This window comes from Salminus brasiliensis, chromosome 1 (genome assembly GCF_030463535.1).
Source record: "Salminus brasiliensis chromosome 1, fSalBra1.hap2, whole genome shotgun sequence".
Classification (NCBI taxonomy): domain Eukaryota; kingdom Metazoa; phylum Chordata; class Actinopteri; order Characiformes; family Bryconidae; genus Salminus; species Salminus brasiliensis.
Genome location: NC_132878.1, coordinates 73,871,072 through 73,887,492, shown reverse-complemented (window position 1 = coordinate 73,887,492; position 16,421 = coordinate 73,871,072). Strand labels below are relative to the sequence as shown.

The 16,421-nt window shown below is 38.9% G+C and overlaps 1 protein-coding gene across 12 annotated transcripts in view; it reads left to right on the top strand.

Annotated features, from left to right (window-relative positions):
- relch (RAB11 binding and LisH domain, coiled-coil and HEAT repeat containing) overlaps window positions 1-15,035 on the top strand; it is a 61,270-nt gene extending 46,235 nt beyond the window's left edge. For 9 of the 12 annotated variants that reach the window (XM_072688835.1, XM_072688828.1, XM_072688830.1 and 6 more), the window contains 7 exons: window positions 191-273; window positions 2,450-2,513; window positions 3,972-4,110; window positions 4,784-4,900; window positions 9,132-9,220; window positions 10,042-10,112; window positions 14,388-15,035. In XM_072688835.1, coding sequence (XP_072544936.1) covers window positions 191-273; window positions 2,450-2,513; window positions 3,972-4,110; window positions 4,784-4,900; window positions 9,132-9,220; window positions 10,042-10,112; window positions 14,388-14,508 — 684 coding nt within the window. In that variant the 3' untranslated portion in view covers window positions 14,509-15,035. Of the gene's footprint in view, window positions 1-190; window positions 274-2,048; window positions 2,132-2,449; window positions 2,514-3,971; window positions 4,111-4,783; window positions 4,901-9,131; window positions 9,221-10,041; window positions 10,113-14,387 lie in introns of those variants that run through there. The other 3 variants (XM_072688833.1, XM_072688827.1, XM_072688837.1) reach the window with 2 other exon arrangements.
- The last annotated feature ends 1,386 nt before the right edge of the window (window positions 15,036-16,421 follow it).

Below are 16,421 nucleotides of genomic sequence, written 5' to 3'. Positions count from 1 at the left end.
TCCTTTTTCTCTTCTCCCCCTCCCCTTCTTTCTCTCTCTCATTCTCTCCATCTCATTCTCTCTCTCTCTTCCCTTCTCTCTCTTTCCCTCCCCTCTCTCTCTCTCTTTTTCTCCTGTGGTGTTCTCCATGACTCTCTGCTCGCTCCTTCCATGCATCCCGTGTGACATCACCCCTGCTCTGACCAATCAGCTGTTGGTGAAGGGGGTGAATGAAACGCTAGTAGCTCAGAGAGTTGTTCCAGCACTTATCACTCTCTCCAGTGATCCTGAAATGTAAGTCTCCTCCTGCCTCCTTCACTCACACACGACCCTCTCGCCTTGGTTTTGCCCAGAAGGCCCCTTTTCCGTTAGGCCTTCTTTTTGTATTGTAGGACTAAAACTGGACATCTAGTCAGACTGAAAGAATCGTAGGTCACAAACTTCAGTCAAATCCAGCTATGCAAAAGTCCAGTCTTCTTGGAGTACCCCTGCTCTGCACATTAGAATGTTACAATGTTGTAATGCAGCGACTACAGCTTACAAAGGGGTTAATTGTTAACGGGCACATTCAAAGTCCGCACACAAATGTATTTGTGTTGCCAGGTTGGATATGACGATACAGATTCTGTTCAACGTAATGGAAAGCTAAAACTTTGGCTGTATTTTCTGTGATAAGACGTGGTCCTATGATCGTAGAAAACTAGAAGAGGGTGATATTGTGCAGATGAGAATGTAGTTGCTATATATATATATATATATATATATATATATATATATATATATATATATATATATATATATATATATATATATATATATATATATCATGTCTCCTTTAATACAAAGACGCTTTCTATAGAAAAAGAAAGAATTTGATATGCACACTAGGAGACTAAATATGGTTTAGTAGCAGCAGATATAAACCTCTTTTTTTTTTTTTTTCTAACATGCAGCAACGCAGATGTGTATTTGCGTAGGGCTAAAAGAATCAGTTCTGTAAGAGCCAGCAAATAATTTTGCCTGTAATTTTCTCAGGGGAGGAGAAAGCAGACATAGATTACCACAGGACCCCATGTGTATTTAATCCTATCAGAAAATCATTTTTTGATAGCTACAGCTAGGATTGCAGCGGTACACCAGTTTAGGTATGCAATGCTATAAAAATGTATGGTTATCAAAATGTGTGCATGTGCTTAAAGCAGGTATTAAAATAAGGTAAAATATTAAAATATTTTAAATTAGATCCCTGTATTATTTATTTATTTAATACTTTTGAGATTTTTTACATATATTTCCATAATAAAACCAATAATAAAAAGTATGAATAGTAAAGTATTTGTTCATTAAAAAACAACTAAGTAATAATAAATAGTAACTAAGTAAGTTAGTTAAGGGTCATTGTATATAATGATGATAATAAGAAGAATAAGAATAAGAAGAGGAATAATAAAATACTGATATCAAACCATTAACATCTCATACTGTTGCCCCTCTAGCTAGGTAATAATAGGTATGTATGTCTTTTTTGTAAAGCTTATCCAACCTAGCAAACGTTTTTATGACCGATTGTGGGTGGAAATGGATAATTTAGTCAGCTGATTATGTGGATCAGTTGTCTTAGCTAACAGAAGCACGGCAGGACTACTGCAGGACACTTAAACAGCCTACAATATCACAGGATCTTGGCCCTGAGCAAATGTTTCCATATCAGTCTATAGGGGCTTTCTTGGTAAGACCAAAGTGAGAAGGACCACGCTTTGTCGTTTTGAATGTGACACATGCCTGATACTAACGTTTCTCAGCAAAGCACGATGGCCACTAACCACCACAGGCTTCAAGCAGCTGCATGTTCTAATCATCCATCCATCCGTTCATCCATCCGTCCATCCATGTGGCTCTTGACATATAAGGCTGCTCCTCCCCCCCGGGGCCCCAGGCCAGAGCTCCCCCTCTTTTTCTTACCTTCTCCCCCTAAATCCTGCCCTGTTAGGTCCTGGGCCGTATGTGTGTGAGCGAGAGTGTGTGTGTTTGACCCACCCGTCTCTTTTTTGCATCTGACTGGTTTGCAGCTGATCCTTCGAGGCATGAGCGAAGCCTTAATTGACAAGCGGGTCGCCCCTGCCCTTATTACCTTGTGCAGTGGTCCTGAATTGTGAGTTAAACCAAGCCATGAGACATCTTAACACCAATATCCTGTCTCCGCATTCTCTTGGTTGGATCTCTTTCTTATTCCGTTTTTTTTTTCCTTGACTTTTGTTTCTTTTGTTTGTTTTGAATGTATTTTTGTACTAGTGTTGTGGTTTCCATACTGCCATTGGCATGATCGTCTGACATTAACCATCCTTGCTTATCACATTTCCATTAAAGTGACCAGTGGTTGTGTTTGGCTGGTGGGTTGTTGAACTTCTGTATGGGGAAGGGTGCTGAGAAATTTGCTATGGAGGTGTGCTGACTCTCGTTTTACTTTCAGCTCAGTGAGGATATCCACTATTCCTGCTTTTGGGACCATTATGGAGACTGTAACGCAAAGAGAGGTAGGTTTTCGACCACCACAGGTCTTTTGCATACTTTTTGAATCCATGCAGTGATTTAAGAGCCTGAGTCAAGTTACTGAAATAGCATTAGGAATGACACCTTGTGAACATTTCTTATGATGTTATTAGTGCTTTCATCAAAACATATTTGATTAAAAGTCGAATACACCCTGAGAATGGATTAGTGCCAACCCGACATACATCAGTTTTCAGATCTGTATAGCACATATATGGAAACTGACAATTTGTCACATGAATTCATTGCCTTTGTGCGATGTCTTAAAAACAGGTGATTTTATTTACGTATGTTCGCTGTCAAGCTCCTCCCACTTATGTTGAACCCCCCCCTCCCAATTATGTTAAGTTGATCTGGAATTGTTGAGTTTTCTGCTTAATGTATATATTCATAGTTCAGTCATTATTGGCTGTGGCACAAATGACATCTATTCCATACAGGAGTACATTTTCAGTGTGTTATCAAAGGCAAATCATTTGTGTTTTTTTTATTTATTATTTTTTGTTTCCATCTGTTTGATATCCTGATTGATTAGGCATGGGATAGTATGAACATTTTTAGAGCCTTAGCTGTGTCTGAAACTGACACTCATGTCAGAAATAACGGCCCACTATTACCTAAAGTGCCAGGTACTTCTAATAAATAAATGCATCCAATATTCTGACCTCACTTACACTCTTGTCACTGAATGCGATTAAAACCTCAAAGCAATGCTCCAGAACCTAGCAGAAAGCCTTCCCTGGAAAGTAGAGACAGTTCCTCCAACAAAAGCAGGATAAACTCTTTTTAATACCCTTCAGTTCGGAAGGAATAATAACTGAGTGGGTGTCCCAGCGATTTTGTCCAGATAATGTATCTGTCATTAGATCATGGGAAATAATCTAATGATCTAATAATCTAATGTTTTAATAATATCTAATATGATATAATGAAGACATTAGCTGCTTCAAGCAATGCTTTCAAACAAGTTTATTTATGGTGTGGTGATTTCATACTGTATGGGTCAAATGGAGCAGGAAGCTCACACTTGTTTATTCCTACAACTCTGTTAATTTACATGATGCATATAATGAACAATAAATAGAATATCTTAGTACAAACAAATTAAATAGGACAGAAAACTTAAGTGCATGGAAATTCAGTGTAAAATCTGTTGTGAGGTGGTGGGCTGTTTGTTTCTATAGGGTTAAAGATCTCATATGGCTTAAAACACTGTTAGTTTGAAAACTTACATTGTTCATAGCTTCTAGGTTCATGCAGTCCACAAATGGAAAGTAGTCTCCAAAAAGAGCCTGTTTTGAATTAGCTGTTTTTGTGATACCACAGAAATCCAGCATGTTTACATAAGAATTATTCAATTGCATAAGGATATATCACCAAAACTTGATTTGACTATCTCAGCCTCCTGAGTAAATCTTTGCGTGTGTGTGTGTGTGTTTCAGTTGTTAGAGAGAGTGAAAATGCAGCTGGCCTCTTTTCTGGAAGACCCCCAATATCAGGACCAGCATTCATTGCACATGGAAATTATAAAGACTTTTGGGAGAGTCGGGCCCAACGCTGAGCCCAGATTTAGAGATGAGTGTAAGTCTGAACACTTTTGCAGTCTCATTTTTACTAGCAAAATGGTGCTGTTTGTATAGCCTCTAAGAGTACACACATACTTTAGTTGTGCTATTAGTTAGGAATATGCCAAAATAATAAAATTGAAATATTTCCAATATTTTCCTTAAACCGATATATGTATAATAATTAAGGTGTCCACATACTTTTGATGACAGTTTTTTTCAGTTATCTACAAACAATATACCAGACAATTTGAAAAAGGCACAATGCATCGGCTGCTACAGCAGTGCCAAAAGAATTGTATCATAAGTACAGTAACTCTTATTTAATGTAATAAAGGCCAAACAATGGAGTAATAAATGGGCAAGATCCAACTGTTGTGCTTACAATGAAGTTTTACCATAACACACCACTGGTGTTTACATAACCAGCTCTTTATAATTGATGTAAATCACATAAGTAACATAGTCATATTGCCCACCTCTAGTTTTTCATACCCACTTCACAGTTCTGTAATGCTTTCAGTACAGTACAGCGCACACACTCCCTCTGACCTGTTATTTCTTTTTGTGTGTGTGTGTGGTCTGAACCTTTTCTTTTTTTTTTTTTTTTTTTCCTGTCAGTAAACAGTTTTACTGTCTCTGAGTGCACACCTGCAGTCACTGATTCCTGTCTGTCTGTCTGTCCACAGTTGTCCTTCCTCATTTGCACAAGCTGGCTCTGGGCAACAACATGCAGGCGGCGGAAAACAAGCGCATGGACATAGCCAGCCAGCTGTTCGAGGCCTACAGCGCTCTGTCATGCTGCTGTATCCTTCTCAGTCCATCATCATTAAAAACTACAGCACTTCCCTTAAATGCGTTCTTATAGTCGTAACAGTTCATCAGTACAGCTGGCTTGAAGTATGAGCGCTAGCAAAGATTATTATCAACATTTATTGAAGCCTAATATTTGAAGTTAAATTAAAGGGCCCATATCGCTTTGTGTGACAGTCACTCTGCAGTTTAAATAGTCCATATATGGAAATCAAGCTCCAACAACAACCTGTTTCCAATTCAGTACCTTCGCAATGTCACGAAAACCAGATCATTTACGTGTTTTTGCAGTTTAGCTCCTCCCTTTCTTGTTGATATAATGGGTTTACTCTCTTTTTTTTTCGTTGTTTGTATTTTCAGCCTGTTATTGTGGGTGGCACACAATTGCTTGTTTTCAGCACCGTGGTACGCTTTTAATGTGTTATCAAAGAAAAGTCATTCTGTTTTATTCCAGTCTATTTGAATCACTTCAAGTTGCATTTGTTTAAACATCTGTGCAGCTCTTAGTAAAAGCAGATTGAAGACCTTAGTCTTTATTTTAGAAGCTCAAAAAAAAAGCATCTTTTCAGAACCACTCGGTAACCACAAGCAGTTGGAGTGGAGCGTCTTCAGGACACATGTCCGAGATCAGAAACTGTTTTTTTATATATATTTTTTGCCTCACTGGTGTCCTCGAATCTGTTACAGATGTGGCACAAGGCTGTGCAGCTCCACGTGCTTCCATGTGAGACCTTGCCCACATGATGTCAAACCAGTAACAAACTGTCACTGTCAGATTAAAACCGTGTAGTGAAACACCATGTCAAAACTCCATCTGCCCTTAACATTGTTACATAAATGCCTAATGAATAGACCAATAAAAAAGGACGAAAATAATTAGCATTAAGATTTCATTAAAGGACCAATATTGAAGCAAAGCTGCAAAAATAGCCTGCATTGCCACAACATGCAACACATTTACATGCATTATATGTCCAAATGCTTGTGACACCCTTTGGAATGAATGCATTCAGATACGTAAAGTTGCACCCATTGCTGACACAGATGAGCAAATGCACAAACACACATGCACATGGCTTGTCTAGTCCCTGTAGAGAAGTATAGATTAGGACTCTCAGGAGCAGATAAACATGAACCTGTAGGTATGGCATGGGCTATAGGGGTATAAAGCTCCCCCAGCATTAAACTGTGGCACTGGATCAGTACTGAATGAATCAGGTCCAAAATCTAGTAGAAAGCCTTGCCTGGCAACAAAAGCACGATAAATAATATATTTTTTTAATAATACCCTTGACCACCAAAGAAACAATAATGGAGCAGGTGCTCCAATACTTTTGTCCATATAGCTGTGCTCATTCACACTGAAGTTACACTGAGTGTTTCAGCCCAGACTGCTTTTTGAGCAAGTACACTACAGGGTAGCCAACCAGAACTAATTTACACATAGTGGTCTTAATAAAAACAAAAATCTACGGTATAAGGAGAGGATGGAAACCTTTTGGTCCAGAAACCCACAGAAACACTTCTCAGACTTTGTTCAGCTGTTTTAACTGGGTTGGAGGCTTGATGGCTGACATGGCAACTCTCTCATTCTATCTTTCTTTTTCTCTCTTTCTCTCTCATTCTCTCCCTCTCTTATCCCTCCATCTCCTCTTCCGAAAGCTGCGTCGTTTTGAAAATGTTTACGTATCCCGCTGGCGGGGAACGAAAGAAAATAAACCTCAGCCATTTCTGGACGGTAAATTGCAGGGTGGATGGTAGAAGGCTCCGCTGACCGCGCTCTGATGTTGGGCTGGGCAGAGAAGCTTGAGGAACGGCCCCCTGGTTTAGATTCCGAGCACACATGCCTCTGCGCCTCTGTGTGGGTGTTTCTTTCTCTTTTTTCCCAACTTTCCTTTTTTCTTCTTTGTCCCTGCTTTGTTTTTTCTCTCGCTCACTCTCCTTTTCTCAATATTTATACCTCAAGTCTGTCAGTCTGAGTAACCTTCTATCTGTCTGTTTTCCTGTGTTCTTGCTTTCTGCCTTTTCTCTCTTTCTCTCTCTCTCTTATGCTCTCGCTTTTTCTGACTCTTAACAACAGTAGAGGACTGCACAGGAATGACATTAAAGACTGAACCTGTCCCACATCCGTAACTTTGAGACTCGCCCATACCCAACTGGAAGAGCTAAATTTGAACCCTTTTGTGATGAAGCGTTTAATTAGATCATTAGAAATGCTGATGCTGGGATAAGCTGATTACTAACAGCGTGCTTGGTGAAATTGTCGATCATGCCTGGAAAGGAACAGCTTCCACTTTCTTGTGATCAGCTGCGCTCTTCTTGTTTCTACTGATCCTTAATAAATGCTTAAAGGGCCTGTAATCTACATTGTCCTTTAAGCTACATTGTATTTTTTTTTTATATTGAAAAAAACACTTCTGATCAACTTTAGGGGTTTATGTACCAAAAAGAGCTTTTCATTTACAATAACGATATACGGAAATGAGCTCTGTATTTATAGGCTGCTCTGTATTGTGCCTCATTCAAAATCACATCTAATAGTTTCAGTAAGAAGAGGTGAGCTTAAACTGCTTTCAGCTTAATGGGCAGATATTTGTAAATGTGTTGGTTTTTGTGACATCACAAAAAAAACTGAATTAATAAAGGGCTAAAAAATGCTTACATACCACATGGGCTCTTTACCACACTTGGGAAAGCTTAGCAAGCATGGTGAGAGATCCATTATGACCGTTAGACCAAATCACCTCACTACTGTTGAACTTCATCCCTGGTTTCACTCATGGACAAGTTCACCCACTCCTCAAAACTTAGAGGCTAGAACATGATATTGTGCGTGACAAATCAGCCCCCAAGTTCAGTCCAGAGCCTGATATTTTGTGAGGCTCAGGCTGAGTAGCAGAACTCTACACCATAGCGGGAGACATGGGGGCAGATGTGTAGATTTAGTTTGTGGTGCAGTTGATCCTCCCATTTTCTCCAGGCTGTTTTAGAAAACCAGCTTTCCCAGGAACTTTTGTGTGGCTGATTTCTGAGGTTTCACTCCCTTGCCAGGAGATTGCTAGTTCAAATCCTTCCACAGCTATCTGTGGCCACTAGTCCACAAGAACATAAGTGGCCTCTCTTTCTGGGCAGGAATCTCTGTCATTCTAGACAACCACTAGGGCCTTGTTAGGTCACATAATGCAACCGACGTATCTACTGATCAAGCTTTAAAGAAAATTGTAAAAGTCCCATAGAGAGAAACAACACTTCCCTGTGGAGGATTAAGGTTAAGTTCCCTGGCTGGATAAGCACACCATTCTATGCCAATAAGAGTCCTTGGGCAAGACTTCTAACACTCCTAATCCTAATTCTTTCACCTACCAGTGTAACATGAGTCAAATGTAAGTCACCCTGGATAAGAGCATAAGGCAAATGGTGTGAATGTAATGATGCCCTTTGTCAGGTTTGGTACATTTTTCCAAGGCTCCAAGGTCAAGATTTGATGAAACTATGAAACTACATCATTAGCCGTGTCCCTTCCTACATTGTGATTATAATTATTAGACAGTAGCGCTATTGTTAGCATGGTGGTCCTGATGGCATGATGAGCTAATTTTTAAACTAGGCATGACAATTTTCTGTGGTGTTGCAACTCTTAACAAAATCTGTAGAGCTTGTCTAACAGTTGCTATGAAAGAAAACACTTGTGGGTGGTGCTTGAGTAACATAGCATCAACTATGGCTCCAAAAGGAAGTGGTGGCTAACGTGGTGGCTAACGTCATGTCTAAGCACCTGTTAGCATTCACCTATGTAGGTAGTTAGCGACTATGTAATAGCAAAAGTCCTGAAAGGTGTCATTTACAATGAATAAATAAAAAAAATATTGAGGTCTATATCTTTTGGTCTATATCGTTTATGTTGTAATTAAACAATACAAGCTATATTGGGCCCTTCACTTTCTGTAGTGTGTTGCAGAGTGAGCTTGTTTGTTTGTTTGTTTGTTTGTTTGTGTAATTAACAGTGCATTGACTTTCAAAAAAAGGCTAATAAACTAATTACTGCTGAAAACAAATGGAAACTGAACTGTAAAGATTTCCATAACCTTATGACATGTTCCAGTTGACCTTTTTAAATGATTAAAATCAGTTTATTTGTTTATGTTATGTATGCAGTTTGTTTTCAGTGATAATTATTTTGCTTTTCAAATATGTTTCAGTCTTTTCTTAACTGTGTTGCCTCAGTTATTTCTGAAGAGATTATGGTCAATCATTTTCTTCCTGGTCTCCGGTGCCTGAGAACAGACATGGAGCATCTTTCTCCAGAACATGAGGTACGATCTGGATTACCTAAACTAAAATATCACTTTGTACTGCTATTAAAACATTTCTTTATCAGAGCTTGTTGATGTGTATTTAAATACTGGTACAGTGATCATTAAACATGAATTGCTTATCCATGCTTATCTAGTGCAGTGTGATTACTCATAGCATATTGGAATTGTGGGTATATCCCACATAATCTGGTCGGATATTTTGTAAATGTTCCTTTCCTCCATTTGTTTAAACCCTTTAGACGTCTGGACACACTTAAACTCTTAAAGTTGTTACAAACAATTCTTTGAGAAGTGCCAGAACCTTGTTTGGTTCTGTAAAGGACCATTTTTGAAAAGGTGATGAATGTGTGAAGAACCGTTACATTAGTAAAAACCTTTGCATCTACTTCTTTAAACATTTTATATATATATATATATATATATATATATATATATATATATATATATATACACACACACACTTTAATGGCATGTACTCACAGAACCCTTTACTCACAACTCCTGTGGCTGTGTTTTGCAGTTATGGGAGTGTGAAGCTGACATGTGGGCCATATATGACCTATATTAAGACATATACTGTATATTAAGGGAGTTTGAGTATGAGTGTTTAGTGTAAGTTTCATGTGACTGCAATCACATTTCTGATGATCCTAAAATATTTTATTTTCACTTCCGGTATTTTGCTTTGTGCCACCCAGTTTCTTTTTTGTCTTTCTTTTGTCCACTAATGCCCTGCTGATGTCCAGAGCACATGGTTGTCAGAGTTCCCGGCAGAGCTCTAATTTTACTCACTGCCTCTGATCTTGTCTCCCTGGCAGGTTATTCTCAGCTCCATGATTAAGGAGTGTGAGCTGAAGGTGGAAAACCGGGGCATTGGAGAGGCACAAGGGTGAGGCATTACTGTCATAATATGTGTCTGTATTCCGCAGGGATGGGAGTGGATAGTCAAATATACAGATATCCAAAATAGCATTCAGTTACTTATTCCCATATTCGAATAAGACATATGCAGTTTAAAATAAATAAGGATTAAGTAGCAGTACTAAATACTGGAGATTCTTGTGTGACTAATGTAGAATAAACCAAACAAAAATATGTAGTCAAGAGCAGTCCTGTTGATGAAGGGTTCATTCACCAGAGCTAAAGCATGCAGAAGTAATCACAAACTTGAAAGATACCGTTCAACAGTTTCAAACAATATAATGACAGTGTTTTCAGTAATGTTTTATCAAGTTGCCAGCCTGTAGATTTGATCTCCACTTTTGAAATATAAATTCATCATTTTATCAAAACCATTATTCTCAGTCATCTGCAGCTCTGTTCATCATTCCTCTTAACATTTCGTCATTTTTTTTTTTCAGCTTCCTTGTGTCCTACTGACACTTTAAAACCTGTGAAGTTGTAAAGTTGCAGACTGCACAGCCCTGTATGCACACAGATCTGTCTGTGCTAGGCTATATGGAAATAGACTAATTAGTTCAGTTCAGGTTGTTTTTGTTGTCATTCCGTAGACTAAATCGTAATAAAAAAAAATCAACTGAATAGTTAGGCACGAATTACATTCTAAAATTGTCATTGTAAAATATTTTTTCTTTGTTTACATAAAAATGTAGATACGGGGCTCCATGTGGCTCAGTCAGTTCCGCTGGGTGTTGTAAGTTGGAATGACGGCTGCCCAGTAGTGCCACACCGGCCAAAGTTTAAAAAGAGGTGGTGTCTGGCTTCTTATGTAGGAGGAGACGTGTTAGGTCTTTTCCCCCTATTGCATTGTTAGTGCTAGCGGGAGTTACGAAAGGGTGGGTTAATTGGCGTGAAATTGGTAGAAAAGGGAAAAGTTCAGTAAACAAATGTATTCAGTGAAAAAATAAATGCTGATCATCAGCTTGGTGTTCTCAGCTCTAGTATAAAAGGTCATGGCAGCTAATAAAATTCTCCCCTGATTATCCTGCGGCTGATCACATTAGAACACTGTGCCCCAAAATCGGTCTGTATGTTATTATTTTTGGGAGGTTTCAGAGGAAAAAAAGGCACATTCTGCAGTTTTAATATCAGCTGTAATTGTGCTGTTTTTATTGTTTTCCGTCAAAACCAAGCTTCTCTACTCCAGAGTTTGTTTGAGTCAGTTGCTCCGGTTACTGAGGTTTCCGATCAGCCGTGCAGGCCGCTGGCACGGCCACTGGTGATTATGGCCAACCAGCTTCTTCCATATGCTGGCCAATAGCCACAGGCAGAACAGCTTCAGGTTACACTTAAACAAACAGCCCTTTCACTGTATGTCTGATTGTATGTATGCTTCTATATTAATAGATCAATTTTGTCTAGAGTTTGGCAGTGTTTAAAAGTAATATCAGAATATTTTCAATATCTCACTATACTAGGACTTGACATTTAAAGGGCCATTTGCTACATTGTTCCACTCACAGTGTTTCTGATTAGTATTTTATATGTACCACAAACATGAAAATTATTAAACGTTAAACCTTTACTCATTTTCAGCATCTTTTTATCTCTTTTATTTAAACAAGCTATTCACTTACTTAAACTTAGAACATTAACTAAACGTGTAATGTGGGTGCCTATATGTGGGTGCCTATAACAGTTTGATTGCACATAAATGTAATTAGCACAAAAAGTAAGGAAATTTGTGTAATGTTTGTTGTAACAATACTTCTTGAAAGCCTGTTCCTTTCCCTTTTAAATGGTGCCACATTTGTAAGGAATGAGCAGCAGAGCTGAGTATGTGGGTTGCGACCATGAAAAATTGGCAAATCTTCTCTTTTGACACGTGTTTTGAGCTTCTGGTACCCCCAGGTGCTGCCAGTCAGGTGCCTGATAGGTACCATAGGCTGTCTTCTACAGATTTGCAGTCAAGGTTTGCAGGACAATATGGCAGACGGCTCTCTGTCCAGACAATCCAGAACAGACTGCACACAGCAATCTCTGCACACAGCAATCTCTGGTCTCATTGAGCTGCCAGGAGGCCTGCCATGACTTCCCTTCACCTGCCAGGTCCAATTGCACTGGTGTTGGCAACAGGTGCACTGGAACCTGAACATGTGGAGGAACGTTATGTTCAGCAATGAGTCCAGATTCTGCCTATGGCAGTTGGATCATAGGGTTAAAATGTGGAGAAGACGCAGTGAACGCTATGCTGATTGCTGCACCGATAGAGTAACATCTTTTGGTGGAGGCAGTGTGATGATGTGGACTGGAAAAAACAAGGCTGGTCATCATTGGAGACAATCTAAATGCAGAGAGATAACACGATGAAATTCTGCAACCAGTGGCAATCCCATCTCTCCACAGTCTGGGACCGAACTCTATCCTCCAAGATGGCAACGGTTGTCCCCATAGAGCAGGGCTTATCAGAGACTACCTCCAGAATTTGAGTGGAGAGGATGGAATGGCCTACCAGCAGTCCTTACTGTAACCCCATTGAACACTTGGGGGATCAGCTTGGGTGTGCTGTTTGTGCAAGAGTGACCACGTTGCTGGCACAAACAGCAACCACGTTGGCTGACTTTGACAAATGCTGGTTAAAAGATGGGATGCCATCCCACAGCAGTGTGTGACCAGCATGAGGAGGAGGTTCCAGGCTGTTCTTCCTGGTTCTTCCACACCCTACTGAGGCGCCTGTTTGTTAAATGAATAAATAGTTAAATTACCAATATATCTTGTTTCTTCAAACTTCAGTTATCCAGTCCACCAATCACCAAACGAGTCTGTGACCGAATAAGCTTGTTTGGCATTAGCAGAGAGGCGAATTTTTCATGGGTGCAACCCACATACTCAGCTCTACTGCTCATCCTCATCCTCATCCAACGGTATAAGATTTATTGCCAAGAGATGTTCTTACAACAAATAATAACTAATCTACCAAATATATATATATATATATATATATATATATATATATATATATATATATATATATATATATATATATATATATAATGTGGCACTAAATGTGGATCGCTAGAATGGCGGAACTGAGTCAGCTCAGCCGTCTCCAAAATGTGGCTTAATGGCTCAGACTAAGAGATTAAGGGAGTGAATGTTTCTAGCAGGAGTGAATAAAAATTACCAATTGATTCACTCATTCACGCTTACTCAATTATACTCAATTAAAATATTTCTATATGAATCAGCCATGATCAGATAGTTATGCTCTTTGTTTAATTAAGTATGTTTTAAATTCTCCAACCCTACCCTCTCTCTTACAGTACGATTTAACATTGCTTTATGTAGGTATTAATCATCAATATAATCAGTAACCCAACACATGACCCTCCCCCCTTTATTAATGGCTGTTGTCATAGATTGTCACCCTTAAAATCTAAACTGAAAAGCTGTAAGCATGTTAGAACTAAATACTGCTAGAGTTTCTCTTACTCACAAAATGATGAGTCAAATTATGTCAGAACTTAAATGCCCTATTTAAGCCCTTAAGCCCTATTGGTCACAATCAGTCTCGTAATGCATAACCAGTACTATCCTGCTGTGGCTTTTTGGGATATTTTAAGATGTTTAAACATGGCAATTTCTTTAAAGAGCATGGAGTTGGTTTTTTTCATCATTTTTTCCCTGTAATTTAGTTTTCTTCTATGTATTTTCATCACTTGTGCTTGTGCAATCTTAGGTCACAACCTCAAGCACAATAAAAGCTCTTGGCTTTAATGTCCCTGCAAATACAGCTCAGGAAGACACATTTTCATCCAGCATTTCTTTTGAAATTAGAATATTAACATAGAATCTGTCCTCCTTTACTGCAGTAAGGCTTTACATTTGATGCTAGAACATTGATTTGAGAATTTGATTGCATTGAGCCTCAAAAAAGTACCAGTAAGTTCAGGTGCTGATGTTGGACGATTTGTTTTGCCACTCCAACTCATTCCAGAGGTACTGGATGGCACTACATCACGCCAGAGAACGCAGATCCATTGTTTCATAGCCCAATGATGGGGGGTCTTTCCAGCATCCAGAGCGTGCTGTTGATTAATGCTTTTCTCTGAAGATTATACGAGTTGTGTGTGTGCACAGCTGACCACCTGTGTCTGCTGAGAAATGGTGTCCGGACACTTTTGGAAAGTGTATGTGTTAATGATTTTGACGTGATTCAGCAGCTGCACAACCCATGGCTTAAATCCTGACTGCTTTCTTGCAGGTCCATGTCCATTGCAGCGAGTTTAGTGGGCGAAGACGCAAAGACCAAGTTTCTGAGTAAGATGGGTCAGCTGACCACCTCAGGTGCCATGCTGGCCAACGTTTTCCAGAGAAAGAAGTGAATGAGTGCTGCTGGGGAAGTTTCCCATGACCCTCTGCTGTCTGGGGCCTCCTACTTGAAGTCAATCGTCTGCCTTTATCGCATTTATTTCATCTGTTTGTTTTTTGTTGTTGTTGTTTTTTTTGATCGACTCTGTTTTATATCTTATTTAAGTCTTAAATGTTTATTCCAACTTCCAAAGAAAATGCACTTTTCGTTCTGTTTTGAAGATTGTTTTATTTCAGAGTCTTATTTACTTCACTACACTTTTTTTGCTTTGTTTTTCTTTTGAAAATGTGAAATTTATGAAGAAACAAACAAACAAAATAACTAATGATTCCTTCCTTGTCTTGCCCTTTTCATGTGTTGCAGTGTCTCTGGAAGCTGTTTTCTATAAGTGTGTGTAATTTACTCTGTTTCCTTTCTTTTGGATAGGCTCAAACAGTAAATAACTGTACAATACACTGACAAAGAACATACCTGTATCATGTATATTGGAAATTGGTGTCATAATAAAAAAGGCAAAGAACAATGCGTTCTTATATACAAGTGTGTTTCAGTTGTTTTTTCTTCCTTATCTTTGTCTCCCGAGTCTTTAGTAGCAAAATGGGGAAGCTGTTAAATTTCTTAAGAGCTGAATAGTAACACTCATACTCCTTGGTTCCAGGTATAATCAGCAGACAGGTGCTCCTGCCATAAACGCTTGGTTTGGCAGACGAACACTAAAGCCTGACTTCACTTGGACTTCAAATAACACTTTTCGTCTGAAGCTGATCAGTGGACTATTGGTCAGTCTGCCAGGTGAAGACTTTCTAATCCTTTGTGTCGAGGTTAATAATTGACTTAATTGGCGTCACCCGAGGAGAACTACATTTGCATGTTGCGTTTAATAGTTAACATTTGCGGCTGATTAGCCTGCCCATGTAAATATCGTCTCTTTCTCCTAAGGCCCGAGGAGGACAGGTAGTGCTGTGATAGGAAATTTGCATAAAATAAATACTGTGTTCTCCCACTATGTTGGGTTCAGCCTAGGTTGTTAAAGCTTACAAGAAAATCAAAGCTTCATGAAGTGATCTGCTTCTGTTTTTTTTTTTTACTGTCTTTACAGTAGGACAGAAGGACAAAACATCAACTTTTAGTGAAAAAAAGAATTTACAAGAATTTTAATGTAAAAACAGGTTTCTACAAAGTCAAATGAAAATGTGTAATGTGAAATATGTGATTGCATAAATATCCACTCCTTGAAAGTGACTGACCTAATTCAATAGAATTGGGTCTGGTGCTAGTAGTCTCACAGTTAATTGAGGAACGTCCAGCCACTGGTTTATCAATAGTCCTAGCTGCAAATACACCATGAAGACAAGAACACTCCACGCAACTCTTAAGAAAAGCTTATTAAAGAGTGTAAGGGGATGGATGGAAAATCTCAAGTCACTGTCCATTCGTAGAGTTCAGTTAAATCCAGAAATGGGAGGACTATGGCAAATGTGTAAATCCGCCTAGAGTAGGCCATCCACACAAACTGTGCAAGAAGGAGACTAATAAGGGAGACCACCAAGACACCATGTGGTCTTCTAAACAAATCTGAAAATAAAAAAAAATGATACCCACAAGGTGGAAGACAGCAACGCATTACGTTTCTTGTCTTCATAATATGATTAAGAAATGTCAGCTAAGGAGCACCAGGAGAACTTTCAGAGACCTGCCCATAGGATTGCTAGAATAGCAAACCATAACCTTAGTTTGACTGCAAAAGACCTCCAGGGGAACACCTGCACAAATATGACTTTCATGAAAGAGTTGTGCAAAAAAAAAACCCTTTCCTGAGTCCTCACCACAAAATTCAGTGTCAGATATTTTTAAAGGAACATGTAAACATGTAAAGTCTTATGCATTTGACTGTGGACGAATGAAGTTCAAATCTTTTTTTGGTCG